The 17,688-nt window shown below is 33.6% G+C and overlaps 1 protein-coding gene across 1 annotated transcript in view; it reads right to left on the bottom strand.

The window, feature by feature from the left end:
- Window positions 1-17,270, bottom strand: part of LOC129225563 (exosome complex exonuclease RRP44-like) — a 46,497-nt gene extending 29,227 nt beyond the window's left edge. The window contains exons 1-3 of the mRNA XM_054860011.1: window positions 17,001-17,270; window positions 6,911-7,068; window positions 3,073-3,266 (exon numbers count right to left, since the gene is read on the bottom strand). Coding sequence (XP_054715986.1) covers window positions 3,073-3,266; window positions 6,911-7,068; window positions 17,001-17,219 — 571 coding nt within the window. The 5' untranslated portion in view covers window positions 17,220-17,270. The remainder of the gene's footprint in view (window positions 1-3,072; window positions 3,267-6,910; window positions 7,069-17,000) is intronic.
- Window positions 17,271-17,688: the final 418 nt, after the last annotated feature.

The following is a 17,688-nucleotide window of genomic DNA, read 5'->3' as shown; positions in this document are numbered from 1 at the left end:
TGGGAAACTTACCCAAAGAAAGGGTAATTCCTGCTTAAGCCTTCTCAAAATGTGGATTAGATTTTGCTGGTCCAGTAATTACAAAACCAAATTTTAAGCGGTCAAAAGTAACTTTGAAAAGCTATATTGCATTATTTGTGTGTTTTACAACTAAAGCAATACATCTAGAAGTTGTATCGGATTTAAGCACGGGAGCTTTTTTGGCTTGCCTTCGCAGATTCATTGGCCGAAGAGGAAAGCCTTCTGATATTTTTAGTGACAACCCGACTAATTTCAAAGGCGCAAGAAATTATTTACAGGATCAAGCTCTTATTTGTTCTTCAGAAGATGTTCAAAACTATGCCACAGAAGAAAACATAAACTGGCATTTCATCCCTCCTATTACTCCTCACTTTGGGGGATTATGGGAATCTAACATTAAGACTATGAAAAAGCATTTAATCAAGGCATCTAATTCTGCTATTCTTAATTTCGAAGAACTTTCAACCTTATTGATTCAAATAGAAGCATGTTTGAATAGCAGGCCTTTAACCCCCTTGTCTGCTGACCCGATGAACTTACAGCCTCTTACACCAGGGCACTTTTTAATAGGTGCACCCCTTCTGTCTTTTCCTAAACAATATTCTGCTGAAACTAATTCTGCTTTTTCTTGTAGATAGAAAGTAGTGCAATGTATTCGAAACAGGTTCTGGAACAGATGGTCTCAAGAGTTCCTAACAGAGATGCAAGAGAGATGCAAGTGGCGTAAGGCGACTTCAAACGTCAAAGTGGTCAACTGGTGCTGCTGAAAGAAGACAACCGGCCGCCTCTGCATTGGTGCCTCACCCGGATAACTAAAGTCTACCCTGGAGATGATGGTTTAGTGAGAGTCGTCGATGTGAAAACCTCATCTGCTGTCTACAAACGATCAATTACGAAAATAGTGGCCTTGCCATATGAAGAATTTAATTTTGGATTGTCATCCAACGCGGGGGAGCATGGAGAGTCTCCGCCCTGAAATGCAAATTAGGAGATTCAACGTCATGCGCTGTGAACTGGATAAAAGCGCGAGTTGCGCTATGTGTGGTCGTCTTCAGTTCGTTCATAGATCAAGCAGTATTCGAGTGGACTGTTTCGAGGTATTTCCTACAAGCCGCTGTTTGCGCATAATCCATAGGTCGCTGGAGCATAACCGGCCCTTCTACTTTAGTTCAGGAAAAGTCAACCTCAACAGTATTCTTCATACCACGGACTGGAACCACCAGAAAGTAACAGTTTCATTTACTCTTTATAACGTACAAGGACTATGATTTTGTATGAACAACCTTAATTTAAAGCATTATATTCACTCAATGATTCCATTATATTCTCTTCAGTTGTTTGCTAGCCAAGAAGCGGCATTTGTACATAATGTAAATAAAAGAAGAATTATTTTAAATAAGATGTTCTCTGTATCAGTTTAAACGTTACCTAAATTGAACGGACAAGCATCGTCCACTCACTGTAAAAATATTTTGCTAACTTAGGAGAAACGATGAACTGGATCTGAAGTAAAAACTCGATTTATGGGATACGAAGATTTATGGGAAAATTACCAAAAGTGTTCAAGTTCAACATCCTAGGGGCACGTGTTATTATTGACCGATCGAGTTCAAATTTTGCACACTTTAATTTTTATTAAAGTGTCACAAAACTAGGGGGCGTCACTTGCTGAATTCCGAGAAATTTTTTTCATATATATATATATATATATATATATATATATATATATATAGGTGCTTATATCATTTGCTTTATGAATCATTATTTTTAAAGACCTCAATTTTATGACATTTTCGGACAAATCATTTTTTTTCTCCTCTGTTTGGAGAAGCGTACTATAATAATGAGCTACTGTAAAAAAAATAATATAGGAAGGTTATAACAATGGGGTGGTTTCCTTCAGTCAAAAGTACTACTTTTAGTCATTGAAATAGATAGATAGAATGAGCAAAATAAAGAACATGGACCCAAATAATACTTTCAATTTCCCCAACAGTTATTTTTGAATTAATTTTTTAAACTGTCCGATTCTTTAAACAAGGCATGGGCTTTATGACGTCACAAATGATGCACTTTGAGGCATATGTTACTGCATTTCCACGTTATGATAATCAACAAGCGAATCAACTATTGCGCTCTTCGTTTGCTATCAACCCTATCGTTGCCAGTACACGGGAGTAAAGATGCGAATTAAATATTATGCTCTGTGAATGGCAACATTGAATGGCATTTCATCATCTGTGATGTCATCGGTAGAAGCGCAAACAATGAAAGCGCACCATTTAAAGTAATTTTTTAAAAATATTAAACTTAGTCAAATAATTTTTTAAATGATCAGATATTATGTTTTCAAGCAGGCTCTTTTAGAAAAATATACTTTTAAAATTTTGGAAAATCACACACACATAACATTACTTTGTTGCACAGTAACACAAATTTTTTTATAGAATCACTTGAGATTGAGACCATAAGCTTTCAGCAGTATTATCAAACGTTTGAAATCTTATACTTTAAAAAGTAAAACAAGCATTAATTAATTTTCCACCCTTTTTTTTTTCTCATTCTTGTGCAACTATTAAACCACAAAAACAATTCTTAGAAACACCCATAATTTTCAGCTTACTTTCAGTTAATAAAAATTAAATGCAAAAGAAAAAGCTTATCATATCAATGCAGTTTTACAAAACATGACTTAAAACATTTTAATTTTTATTTTATCATTTTGCAATACTGCAAGTAACTTATTTTTTTAAAATATTTTCAAGGATGATTTTCGAAATACCATTGATTTTAAAGGCATCTTTTTTCAACCAATTACTATAATCAATTTTTTATGAGATTTTCTCATTCTCCTTTCTTTTTCTTTTAAAAAAGAAATTAGATTTCATTTCATTTCTTTTTAATGAAAGTAATTTAATCTTTCTAAAAAGTCTAGTTTAAAAAATACATTAGTTTCTTCACTTCTTTCTATACTAAAATCAATTTTCTTTTCCAAAAATTTTTATAAGTTTCAAAAATGTTACGAATTGTTTATGAACATTTTGTACTTACAAGTGAATGCACTAATTCCTTCTTCTTCGGCTTTTCTCAGATTTTCTCTGTCATTTGTAAGTAACAGTACTTCAATATGTTTAGCTGCAGCTGATAGTTTTAAATGCTTCTGATACCATTTAGTGGCATTTCGTATGGCTCTGTCATTTCGATCATTTGGTGTTTCTCCAGGTTGACGTTTTGTGAATGTATCTCTGCGACAAAAATATTATCATAACTAACACAAAATTACAGCATTAAACAACTAAAAACAATTTAATACTCCCAAATTTTTTTTCCAAACTGTTGTTATTTTAATTAAGTTCTTCATCACTGAAAAAAAAAGGCTTTGCGGGCTTCCCTCCGAAATTTCTATAAATGAAATTTGAAGCCAACTGTGATGACGTTAGGTGATTTGGTGGACATTTGGGATCTCTTCCTTAGAGTTTTTCTCAAATTGAAGTTTCAAAAACTCAACTTTAAGTTATTTTTGGAGATATTGGATGATACGGGGATTTTGAAGTTCGAAGTTGATGTCATAAAATCATATTTTAGACTTTCTTTAATCACATTATATGAAGAGTCAGGGTTCGACTGTCCTCAGGAATTTGTTGGTATTGAAGTTTTAAAAACTGAATATTAGGCTAAAAGATGAGATAAGAAGGAATGGGGTGGCCGTTATTCCTTGGAAATATTTTGAGAATGTAGGCCTAAAACTGCACTTCTGGGCTGTTTGGTGACCTTGCAGGAATAGGAAGGCTCGGCTGCTATTCCCGAAAAATGTGACATTGTTTGTTTAACAACGCAATCTTAAGCTGTCAGAATTCTCCTGCTTAAAAACACATTTCAAAGCTATATTTGGCAACGTTGGACAGCAAAGGGGGAGGGTGTTTGAAAACGTTGCTCTCAATACGATATATCAACTTTTATGCCGTCTTTGGAAAAGTTAAGGGAGAAAGGGATGGGTAAGTGGCTCTCCTCCGACATTTTTCAAAATCAAAATTTTTCGAAGTCCTGAAAATGCATTTTAAGCTTTGTGACAGTAGAAAGAGGCGTAAAGGTCAGGGAAATTTTCCTAGTTTTTAGTTTTAGAAATGCAAATTTAGGGTCTCTTTGGTTTCTCAAAGGGAGTTGTAACTTAACTCCCTTTTGGATCCGTGCTTGAACAAATAACTTAATTTTGACAATCTCGGAAGTTGCCGCCCATGGTACAAGCAAGACTTACCCCCTCCCCTTTCCCAGATCCAATACTGATATATTACTAAGCTTGGGTGATTCTCTTTTTCACTGAGAGAGGACCATAAGATAAGAGGCCCTTTACATTCGATGAACCATACTGTGATTCATGAGAAGAAAAAGTTGTGCAACAAAAATCATTACCTTTGAAGTATATGTGAAAGGCTCTGCCTAGACACCATTTTACTGATTAAAAACCTTAAAATAAATGACTAAATGTGAAACTCATTGTTTAAAGGAATTTGTTGAAATAAAACAGTAATACAAGCAATTCTTATCTGAGTTTTGAAAGCGTGCTTTTATGAAATGAACATAAAATTCATTATGTCAAAGCAATTGTTGAAACAGATAATGCTATCCTGAAAATTAGCAAATCTTCCACCATTTGAAACCTCTCTCTTCTTACTGTTGTTGGCACTTTCCTTTAAAAATATAGTGTTTTTTAAAAATTTATTTATTATTTTTTATAATAAGGTGGTTTCTGAGGAACTTTCTTAAAATAAAGTGGTAGTTGTATCATACAATGAAAGGTTATGAAATTTATAGTTCTTTCTGCAATTGTAAACTTTAACAGTAAAAAAAAAAAATTCTCCCTTGACTGTTTTACACTACCACCTCCCTCAGTCTGTAGCTTCAGACGAAGGAAGAGAAAAAACAAACAATAGTGCTGAGACATCCACAAGAAAAACATATGTTTTGAATTAGAGTAATTTTATTATCACAGTCATACCTAAACCTTGCAATTCAAAGACTTTTTTTTTTCTTTGCCTCCAGTAATAGGTCAAAAGCACTATTTCTTTATTGGAAAAATGAGTTGAATTTTTTCGCATTAAAAGTGAAATTGCCGCCCCCCAAAAAGTGCTGCTCAGGGGGGGGGACCACCCCTTTTTAGCTATGTCACTGCTGATTTTTTGATGTGAGCTAATGAAAAAGACATTAAAAAGAAAAGATACTATTAGACGTCATGCACGCTACAGTGGAATTGTTGTATGAAATATTATTGAAGGGAAACAACAAAGCTATTTTTTTAAAATACTACCAGGGCGGTTCGGAAAGTAAGTTGCAGAGGAATCTAGCTGCCGAGTAGGTTTGAGATAGAGACGCAATTTAGGGGGCACTGTGCAGCTATGTACAGTTGGCATCTGACAGTGCCCAGGTAAAGGTCATGCCACCATTTCAATAGTGTTAGAATAGTGACAAGATGGCCCTTGTCATCAGCTCTTCCGCTGACTGCGAAATGTGTAGTTCATTCGATTTTTTCTGATTAAGGAAATGAAACCAATAGAAATTCATTGCGAACTGTGTTTTGTATATGGAGAAAACATTATGAGTTACACCGCAGTTAAAAAATTGCAATAATTGTTCCATGAAGGGCGAACTAATGCTCACAATGAAAAGTGAAGTGACCGACCATCTGTTGCTAAGGTTGACCTCATTGAACAAATCAACAATCAGGTAATGGATAAATTGAATGTTCACAATCATTAACCTTTCACAGCATTTTCCGAGGGTATCAAGAACCGTTTGTGTGGGAAATCGTGACTGAGAAACTGCAATACCACATACGCAGGCAGCAGAGTTCTATACAATGGGAATTGAAAAGCTTGTACTTGTGTATGACAAATGCCTAAATGTAAATGGCAACTATGTTGAAAAATAGTTTCTCTTTCAAATGTATATAACAAAAAGGCTGTAAATGTTACTAATGTTTTTATATACCAAAGCAACTTACTTTCCGAACCACTCTCGTACAAGTGATTAAATCTAGTTCTTACATTGTATTATTACTGAATGTTGCATGGTTTTTGGCTTGTTTTGCTAATTTATTGAGCAATAACAAAATACAAACAATAAACTACCTTAGAGCATTTTGAATCCATTCTTATATGTGGCACACCACTATCAGCGAATACCCATAACCACTTGAAAGTTTTGAGCTCAGTTTATCATCAGATGTAGGCACCTACAATCTTACAATGCAACAAATTGCATTAGGAACGGCATCGCCTAGCTACTGTTTGTGCACATGAGCATGTAAAGTTTCAAAAGAAAGCACATTTTGTAAATTTTTCTTCAAATTATGTAGAATTATAGGTACTTTTCCATTATCAATTTATAGGTACGTCTCTTAGGCATTTTTAATTATTTTTCATTTTATTCGTTGCCACCAAGTCCAAAAAAAAAAAAACTGATTGTTTGGAGATACGATACATATTTTGTCTTTTAAATGCATTTTTAAACAAAATAAGAAAGCAAACAATGTTAAGATGAAAAAAAAAACATCAAACAAGCAAATCAAGCCATTGAAAAGCAAAATAATAGGCGGCAAAAAAAAAAAAAAAAAAAAAAATTGTTATTAAATAATGTGGAAGTTTTAATAAAAATAATCTATAAACTAACTAAAACATTAAAAGGTTAAATAACCAAGTCAATAAGTATATACTGATTCATTAACAAACAGTAAAAGTTCTATTAAAATATAGAATCAGTAAAAGGGAGCAAACATGACAGCATCATTTAAAAGTTATTTTCTATAACGAAAGTAAACAAGTCGCCAAGGCATGTGTATTAGCGCTAGCTGACATTTAAAGTCAACACATTTTTAAGAAGAAAGAAATTTCACCTGTGATGCTCGTTTATGAATGCATAAAAATGACGATCAGAATTCGAAAGTACTTCTCTAAGGCGATTATATGCAGGAGAATTCCTATGAAGCATTTCTTCCATGACAGTTTGTAATATAATTACATTTTTAAAAACAGGTTCAGTGAGAACATCAATCTGAAAGAAAAATGACAATATGCTTTAGTATGCTAATCAGTTACCTCTTCCTATTACAAAAATAATTGATCAGCAATTCTTTTGTGGGAAGGTACAGGGCAGTATCAGCAAATTTTTCATTTTTCTGCATTCTTGTCATGGGCAGTTCTCAAAAGGTGGGAACAAAAAAGTTAACTTTGAGCAATTTCAAAAATTTTCGAATTTGATATCAATTTTGCTTTTATTCTATAGTATGCATACCTAGAACACAATATATGAACATGAAAAGACAGCAGGTATTTGTAAAAATTGCTAATTAGCAAATTAAATTAGCAGTCTGTAGGTAACAGATTTTGGACATTGTTGTCCTGTAGGTAACAGATTTTGGACATCATCATAATGTAAGTTTCACCATTTTTGACAACTGTTAATCTGATTTTAAACTTTTCCAATGAAAATTTTATTTACTACTTTTTGAATTTTGCAATTTAATGATAAAGAGGATAGTAATAAAGTACTTGAATGGCTATACATACTGCTCTTTACATATAATAAAGTTTTGGAATGATTTTTTAAGAAGTTGATGAAAGGTAGAAAAAAGCTTCGTGGAAATAATTATACAAACTTGTAGTTTGATTTTTTGGGACAAATAAGGAATAAAAATAGAGACAAATAAATACGACATACATATTTTTAAAGGAAAAATAAACAAAATATGCTTTAAGAAAGAATGTAAAAAGTGACATCAGTTTTAATAATGAATATATTTTCTAATGTCATAAGAATTAAAACGATGTCTAAAAAAAAATTATTGAAAAAAGAAATTCGTACTTCCATTTTGAGATTGTTAAATTATGTTTCCAAAAGAAAGAAGAGAAAAAATAATAATAATAATTTGAATTCTGAAATTTTGAATTCAAATTATGTTTTTCGCAATCACGAACTGAGACAGGAACCTACTCGTTGGAGTTATTTTTTCTAGAAACAGCTCCTGTCCCTCCCCCTCCCCAAGCTTGCCTCTCCTCCTGGGCGGTTACGTGTGCATAGTTGTGTGTGGTAAGTGTGTAGGCTTGTGTGTGTGCGTAGACCTGTGTGTATGCACGTAGGCGTGTATGTGTGTGAGTGTGAGAACGTGCGTGTGTGTAGGACATGGACGCCTCCGACCAGGAGAAGCGGATAGCTCAGGACCGGAGCAGCCGCGACACGACGCCTGCAGAGGATGGTGGGCGGTGGTGTTGCAAAGGCTTCTGATCCAAGTTGAAAAAGGCACGGAACATCAAAAACGGTCAAATGAGAACAATAAGCAATTGTGATTGCTCAAAAAAATTCTAAAATAATAAAAGCGGCGGGAAAAAAAAATTTTGCTAGTGCAGGTGATAAAGTCGCCAAAACTGGTGCAGCTGACGATTAACTACATTTGTCAAACTGGAATCCCCCTCTGGTAACCTTTAACTTATCGTATACTGTGTTGTCGCCAACGGAGGTTTACTTGGCGATTTTCGCGCAAAATGGATTTCGTTCGATCATAAATAGCCATGTTTCTACTGTAATTTATGTATTGTTCAATGTGTAACGTATTAATTATGCAAAATACCTATGGATTAAAGAAGATAACATCATAATAATCTTTTTTATTGATGTTAGAAGACAGTGGATTATAAAAAAATTATAAATAAACGGACAGAATTATCGGCGTCAAGATCGTGAACGCCATTTGGACATCTCACATGTATGTTTAAGAAAAATTATTTTTCTTCTAAGATACTGCATAAAAGTTTATGAAAACACTTTTAAACAATTAAAAACTGATTCTGAGGATTGATAAATACCTTTAAAACAAAAACATCATATACTTAGTTCTAGGACTCGACCGATGCATCGGCCAGGCCGATGCATCGGTGCCGATGGTTCAATAATTTAGCCATCGGCATCGGCGGCCGATGCTAACTTGCAGGAAACATCGGCCCATCGGCCTTAAAAAACATCGAAAAGCCGATGGAATTGGCCGATGTTTTTGAAAAAAAAAGGACCTATGTTGTTTTAATTTTTAATATAAAGTAAAGGGAGTTATTGTTTTCATATAAAATTGTTTACATAAATTTCAGTATGAATTTCTATTTTAGTCACCCCTGAAAGAGTTTTTAATTACAGCACTCAGTACCAAACAAGTTAATTATTTCGTTGTTTCTTGCGGCTGGATGTACTTATGTATCTCTCGTAAGTCATAACTCAAAAATGGTAAGCTGTAGAAGGCTAAATTTTCGCATGTGGGATGGGGTGTGTGTAGGTTTCAGTTGTGCACTTCCCTTTTTGTTTTCGATCGGGTGTTCTAAAAAGCCTATTTACTTATTTTTTGTGGCTATTAATTACTTATTTCAATGCAAAATTAATATAGCGTCTCAGACTGACAATCATTTAGTGATATATTGCCAAATTGGAGACTATGGAAACAAATATGAGATGGTGAAATCGCTTTTTTTTTTTCATTTTATTAGATTCCCGTTGAACCGACGGTAATTTTTTTAATTTTTCGATATTTGTAATATGAATCACAGTAATGCAGTCTTTTCTGTATCGCTTCGGCGGAGCTACAAGTTTGAAGCCCGTCGAAATACATTTTGGGGCCCTATTTCTCTATCACGGAAGTTGTAAAACATTTATCATAAGCATTTTTGCAACTCCTACGGTGCCCCTATGGTTACGGGGCCTCTCGCGCAATTGCAAAATGTGCTATATTTTAAATCCCCCACTGCACGTCAAAAAAAAAACTCGGATGCAAGTTTCAAAAAGAGTTTTTCTGCTTAACATTTATGATTATTTTGAACTCTATTTTTTATGACTATTTTTTGCATTTCGAGAACTTGCGTGCCCCTCCTCCCACTCCCTCAATTTCTGAAATTAAACTCTAGTTGTATTTCTGAGTTGTTTAAAACTAACACCATTCATAAAATTAGAGATTTTTTTTTTTCAAGCTTTTTCTATTATTTGGGAAGAATTTAGAACATTAATGTAAGAAATTGATTAAAGACGTTTTGAATGGTGACATAATTCGGAACTCAAAGGGACTTTTGAATTTTTTCTTCGGAAGTGCTGAAGCATATTCAGCAACTCTTCCGAGGCGTTGATGGTAGCGGTTCTGTACCAAAAAAATGAGGCCAAAATTTTGAGCGAAGTATAATGTTGTGAGTTACTCCAAAATCAGAGGGTGACCCCCCTAAACCACCCCCGTCGTTTCAAGCATTTCTTAAATATTTAGCGAATATTTATTTTGGTCAAAAAATGACATTTTGCGTATTTCTTATACTTGTTTCACCTATATTTCGTAATGCGCCATTTTTTTTGCATCATTAATAGCGATCGATTTTTTTTTCTGTTGTAAGTAACTATTTTGATGTATTTATATAAAATCAATGAGTAAGTTTTGTTTTCATCATATTTTTAATAATATGTTATAGATAAGTTTCAAGGATTTTCTATTATGCAATTTTTTTAATTTCAGAAAATTATTGTTAAATTGAAAAATTTAATTTGAACTTGTTTGTAATGCTTCATAAAAGATTAAACAATCAAATTGTTCAATATTACGTGTGCAAACATCAGATCAAGTAGTATATGTATTCAGTTATTATCTTGGTATTAAGTAAATATTGAGTTTGTTTATTGTAGCTGCGTTTTAAGAACCTCGCTCTTTTCATGGCTATTTCTTTTTTCCGCAAAACTTACGTCACTGTTATGGCTTTTATGAAAAATGCAAACTTTTCTATTCACAAGTTTTAAATAAGTATAAAAATATACCTATTATGATTTAATATTGTAATTTATCTATTCTTTTTTTGTTTGTTTAATTTGATGACTAAAAATGTCTACGTGCAATCTTTCCACTTTAATTGCGTAATTTGTTGACGGTTTCATAGTTTTGTTCTTAATTTTTTTTTAATGACTAAACAACATAATTTGATGTTTTTTAACTATGTTTAGTGTACCTAAATCCATACATTATTACAGTATTACTGAAATCTTAGTTATATGTTCAATTTAAAAAAAACAAATCAATTGGTTATTAAACAGCCTCCTTGTTTTTCTTCCTTTCTTTCTTTCTTTTTTTTTTTTTTTGGCTGTTATTCTTTGTCTTCCATCATACAGCATGAAAGCGGCGTCCATGCAAATGTTCTTTTGCTGGGAACAGGTAAAAGTCCAGGGGTCGATCCAGCGCGAAATTGGGGCCGCTTTGCGGCCCCTTCACAAAATTCCGCATGGCAAAAGCGACCCCTTTCACAAAATTCTGCGTCGCAAAAGCGGCCCCATTCACAAAATTCCCCATCGCAAAAGCGGCCCCATTCACAAAATTCCGCGTCGTAAAAGCAGCCCCTTCACAAAAATTTATAAAAAGGCAGCCTTTTCACAATATTTTTTAACCGCAAATGTGTACGCATCTACGCGGAAGCCTACCCCTTTTCCACCTTCCCCCATCTTATCTTCTTGCCTGCTGCGTGAGGTGTTTTTGCTTGAGAGCGTCAGAGGGGGGGGGGGGGGCGAGAGAGGGACGCTTATGATTGGTGGCTAGCGAAAATCCAAGAAAAATAATGAGCACGTGATAAAGAATTGATTCGATGATTTTCTGCTTTTCCACGAGTGCGAAATGAAGACTGACTCATTTCACGCCACGGCAAATTAATCGCCTATATTCTGTTGGTTTGATTTGCTTCAATGACCAAATACTTCTGAATTAAATATTCCTTTGAATCATTGTAACTTTCAATTGTGTCTTAGTTGCACGCATCCTTCCTTTATCCATATTATTTTGCTAAATTATGCACTTTTAATTCTCAAAAGTAGTTGCAAATTGAAACCTTACCAGTTGCAGATCTTCTAGTTTTTTTCCTTTCTTTTTTTTTTTTAATTTTTTTGAAAATATTCTCCTGTTTTTTCAATTTGTTCCTATTTCCTTCAGTTTATTTTGAAAAAGTTTAAGGTTCATAGTTGGGGGGTTATCTTACAGAACGGACGAGCAAAATTTCTAAAAATTATTCCCGAACGAAGGTTAAAAAGAACACTCGAAAATCATATATTTTCCTTTTTTAATCAATTGCATAGAAATTCGCATTGAATACTGGCGCATGCTGATGCAAATCGTATTGTATGGCAATTAAATCCTGTTAGAGTATGAGTGACTACGCGGGAAATGCCGAACAACCGATTGGCGAAATTCCCTGTAGTTTGTAGTTGATACTGTCCGTTCTCGAAAGCTCACTTGACACGATTGCATTTAATGAAAAAAAAAAAGGTGTGATTAGGCCAGGGGTACCCACTTTTTCTCATATTCTTTAGTTTAAAGCAGCGTTTCTTGATCTTTTTTTGAATAAGAACCGGTAGAACTTCGTCAAAAAATTTCACGGACCGGTAGAAATTTTTATTTTATTTTTTTCACTAAAATAAACTAATCTGTTTTGTCTTTTTTTTTTTAAACAAATGCCAGAAAGAAAACCTTTCTACTTAAAATAAACTTACAAAAGTTAATTGTAAGATTTTTTTTAATAACTTACACACTTTAAATGTAAAAATAAGCGCAGCTAATTTGTGTAAATTTTCATAAGCGAATAAATCATATAAAGAAACCACAAAACGTATGCAAAGTAATGGATATATTAATGCATAAAATATTGTATAAAATTAGGAATAAAATTAAAATAAGGAAATTTTATTTTATTGGAAACGGGTATAATTCTTCGATGACCGGTCAAATTTTCTCGCGGACCGGTGTCTACGGAGAATTGCTGGTTTAAAATGCATCTTCCAAAGTCACGCTAGTTTGAGCGTACAGCATACAGTAAACCAAAAGAATAACGTTTTTTTTTTTTTTTTTTTGTAGTTGAATTCCTAGATTCCTTCTTTTATTGATAAAATACAATGCCAGCTGAAAAATATCGTCGGTCATTCTATTTAATCTTGCTGTCTTCTTAAAATAAATATGAAACTTCCAGATGAGCAATTTCGGAATTTTTTAACGCATGTCCGCTAATGGTGAGCAACGGGAACAGCGCGCAAAGGAAGTTTTATTGAGTGGGATTTTATTAAAAAGTGGCGGGAATCGCGTAATCTGCAGACGATAAATTAAAAAAATGTGGTAATTGTATATTATTCCAGTTCGTTTTCTTTCTCAGTATTAATTTTTCTTTTGTAACAGATCATCTGCGATCCAGGAGCGCAGACGATATTTTTCGTAGTTAGCTTGTTCGCGCCTTCGCGTGTTTAAGAGGACATTTTTTAGGCGCATCAAAGAATAAATTGATATTCTATTCGATTATAATGTGTGGGGAGCGGATAATGGATAATTTTAGCGGATAATGGAGCGCTGGAAATAGCAGTCGCAATAATCTCAGTTTGGAGAGATTGCTTGTTCGTTGAAAATTATTCTTCAAGAAATTAAAATATGAAACGAGGACGTCCTGCAACGGGAGGTACCTCCCGAAATTGTGCGTATTATGTTAAAAAATTTCGCTCTTCGAACGTTCGGTCCCAAAATATTGTGAATTTCTTCAAGTCAGCAATTAACAACCCCGATAAAATCGCTACCACCACTTCATCATGCAGTAACAGTAACGCAAATGTTCCCGTTTTGGAGGGCTCGGGAAATGCGGTAAAAGATAGTACATCAAATGACAGTGAGGCAGTTCGCGAAAGTATAACGATTTTTGAGCAGAAAATACTGGAAGTGAATCTGGAGCAACTTCAACTGATGATGATATTGAGATTGAGCCATCAAATAATGATTCAAGCATTGTATTTGAGAGTACAAATGGAAATAAGAAGCATGCAATAAATAAAAAGTACATTGCAAATTATGAAAAGGTGTATAGCTGGCTTTACTATAGTTATTTAACTAAGGGTTTTTTGTGCAAAATATGTTCATCTTTCATGAATGTTAGTGATTTGAACAAACCTTGAGTAAATATTGGAGTTGATATCAAGAAAAGCTGTCACCCTATAGAGTTTTAAAAAAACATGAGTGCAGCAAAAATCACAGAGCGGCTGTCAATATACAAAAATCTGGTGCAAAAGAAGGAATTCTCAAAAAAATCTGAAAGTGAAGAGACTGGATATAAAGCAAAAAAAAAAAATAAAAAATAATAATAACAGAAAATTGATTGGTAAGTTTATTCAAATTTTGTACTTATAATCATGAAGCAATGGGCCATTTTTGAGAATTTTGAATCTCTAGTTAGATTTTTGGGGGTAAATTTAGATGACAATGAAATGAAAAAACATTTGTTAACTTGTGGTAAGAATGCCACGTATTTATCCCACATTTCAGTTCAAAACATTTATCTTTGAAAATACCAAAATTCCGTTGTTTTCAGGAAAATCCTAAATTTTACTTTGATTACGCAATATATATTTATTATTAGTTTGTGTTGAGTTTCGAAATCCAATTCTAAAATAACTTTACTAAAAATAAAATTCTTTTATATGCTGTTTTTATATTTTTATTTATTTCGAAGATCTTGATTTCCTTACATGCGCCATGGTAAATGAATTTTTCGCATTTTTGATGTTGACTGTACCTTGTTAAGTGGCAAACAAATAAAATTTCTTTATATATTTATTAACATCATTAAATTGCAAAGTTTTAAACGAAATACCTACTCTGTAAGAACGTCAAATGTCAAAAAATTAAATGCTGAATGCTGGTGCAGTATTATTTTGGGTTTTAATTACTTTTAAGTTTTTCAAACACATACATTCTTCTGTGTTAAGAAATATGTGATATCTTTGAGTCTGTTCATATTGTATTTATTGGGAGTTAACATTACGTTCAGCAGCATGTGCAATTTTCATTGATCTAAAAGTATTTGAGAGGGGCAAACAATAAATCTGTTGTGAGACTTTCACCTTAAGAAAGTGTGCCTTGCATATGTATATTTGTAAAAAACAATAAATGTAATGTGTGTCAAATTACGAATAAAATGTTAAGGGTCTTACTCCCCCCCTCCCCCAGCGCATTTTCTCTAGGCAGCTTTCAGGTATTCTTCAAGAACTTGCAATCACCCCTGAAACCTGTCTAGGGCTTTTCTATAACGATACGACAGCTAAAAATGCTTTTATATAATCTTTTCCAAGAAAAAAATCACAAGAAGTTCTTTTTTACAAAAATAAAAAAAATTCACAAAAATATTTTGCTTTTTCACAAAAATAAAGAAAATTCACAAAAATATTTTGCTTTTTCACAAAATGGGGACCCAAAAAATAAAACCTGGATCGACCCCTGAAGTCACATGGAGCTAAGTCCGACGAAACGTTCTGTTATTTATTTATCATATCAGAGTATTGACCAATCGAACCGTTTATCCTCAACATGAAAGTCGCCTTCTTCCCCACGATGAAATTAAAGCAGCAGCGCAAGAGACCTCACAGGAGGTTGCGATAAATGTCTTCCAGGAATCCTTCAAAAAGCTATACGAACGTTGGCAGAAGTGCATAGTGGTTCAAGGTGACTATTTTGTAGATAGATGTACTTCGGTAATGTGTACTATCCAGGGTAAGGTTTTATACAACGTGTCCTCGAACTTTTAGATCATACTACGTACGTAAGAGTTTTCAACGTACTATTTCATAACGTTTTTTGAGTGACGCATGTTTACGCGCCTGAAGACATCACAAGAGAATTTGCGATAATTAACTAAGGAGGTGTTCAAAATGAATATTTAAGTCATCTATATGTTCTTAGGTACATATGCATGTACGGATGCGCCGAAAAAAGTTGTGAAGTAAATTGGGGATCGTAAAATAATAATTTAGGTCGAAATCTGTTTTTTTTTTTTAATTTTTTTATTACAATTTCTTATTTGTAGAAAGGAAGTAAAGTGAAATGAATCAATGATCCTTTAAATCCCTGACAATTTTATCAATTTATTTCTGTTTTTTTTTTTGCCATCGGCCAACGGCATCGGCCATCGGCAATCGGCCATTTGGAGGAAAACAATTGGCCATCGGCCACCTTTGAACATTCGGCCAACAATCGGCATCGGCCCATCGGCCAAAAAATGCCATCGGGTCGAGCCTTACTTAGTTCTCAAATAATAGCATTGTAAAGATCGTAACTTTTGGACATGCATCAAATTTCAAACTTACTTTTTTCTAAAATCGTTTACAAAATAAATAATCTGTCTTTACTTTTGTTATTTGTGTAAAATATTAACAAAAAATTATTCAGTGTAAGATTCATGCCTTTAATTTTTTTTTGAAACGTATGGAAATAATTTAAAAAAAAAAAAATTTTAATGGTACATTTGCTCAGTTAACGTTTTGGTATGTCCAAAATTGTGCCATTTAGCAAAGAAAATATTTTTTAAGGACATTTAAAGAGCTTTTTTTCCATAATTTATGTCAATTCTTGTCTCTATTCAGCATTATAATTTACCTCAAAAATTTTAGAGTTAATTAAAATGAAAGTTATTTGGTGTTGAAGCTTCAAAGTTGAAGTCTGTGTTTGCTCCCACCTTTTGAGAACTACCCTCATCGATTGTACTTTAGTCTTGTTGTACAAGCTCGCTTATTTTGTTTACACTGAGAACAAAGCATGAAAGAAATGTCATATTCCAGGTTATGATTAGTATGGAGTCCAAAAAGCATCTCTTCAAATATCTCAGAAACTCATTTCTGCAGATCTTCATTCTGTCCTTTACTTTCCCATAGGAGATTGTGCTTGATCATTTGCGATAAAATTAGAGGACAACTTCAAAATCAAAACCTAATTTTTCCTAGTTTATTTATATGTATAAATAAATAAATATGTATAAGAAATAAAAGATTAATAGACTTGTTAAATACACCCCAAGATAAAACTTTAAAATGAACCGCTTATCCGTATGCCTTTCAAAACATTAATACTATTTTGCGTGATTCGAAAGAGCAAACGACAATAAATTTACTATTCAAACTGAACATAAACTTACTTGATGAATGAGGACATTAGTGTCGGGAATAATGTAGTGGTCATTCTGGTACAACTCACATAAACTTTCCGGCTGAGGTTCCAAACACGTGCTCAATTCGGGACATTCAGAACAAGCAACGCTACCACACAAAATATCATCTCTAAGATAGTGCTCTCCAACAATTCTGTTAGGTGCTCCTCTTTTGGGTTTCTTCACAAAAGGCTTCGATTTAATCATATTTAATAAACTATGTCAAACCATAGATATTTGTCAAACAAGAGAACCCGCTTCCAGCTTTGTGTTTGTTTACTAAATAAACTTGAAGGTTACGGTCATGAGCGCGGAGTAGTTACAGTTGTGTTGCGGCAAGCCAAGCTGGAGTGATTTTGATGTCTGTGCTGGTTTAATGGCCTTTCGTTTTTGAAGAAACACTTTTACGTAAAAAATGAAGCAGCGATGTCAAGTCCTTTATATTTTCGAATTCCAATCTCTTTAAATTGAAAATTAAAAAATTAATAATAATGATTTGAATTTTTGTTATCTTGAATTCAAATTATATTTTTCGCAATCACGAGCGTGTGTGTGTATGAATGCGCGTGTGTGTTTGTGTAGGCGCATGTGTGTGGGTGCGTTTGCGTGTATATATGCATGTGTGTGCATGTTGTGTATGCAGTGCTGTGTGTGTACGCGCGCGTGTGTGTAGGCG

Source organism: Uloborus diversus, chromosome 1, assembly GCF_026930045.1.
Source record: "Uloborus diversus isolate 005 chromosome 1, Udiv.v.3.1, whole genome shotgun sequence".
Lineage (NCBI taxonomy): Eukaryota > Metazoa > Arthropoda > Arachnida > Araneae > Uloboridae > Uloborus > Uloborus diversus.
Note: the sequence above shows the minus strand (reverse complement) of the source record. Positions and strands in the feature narration are given on the sequence as shown.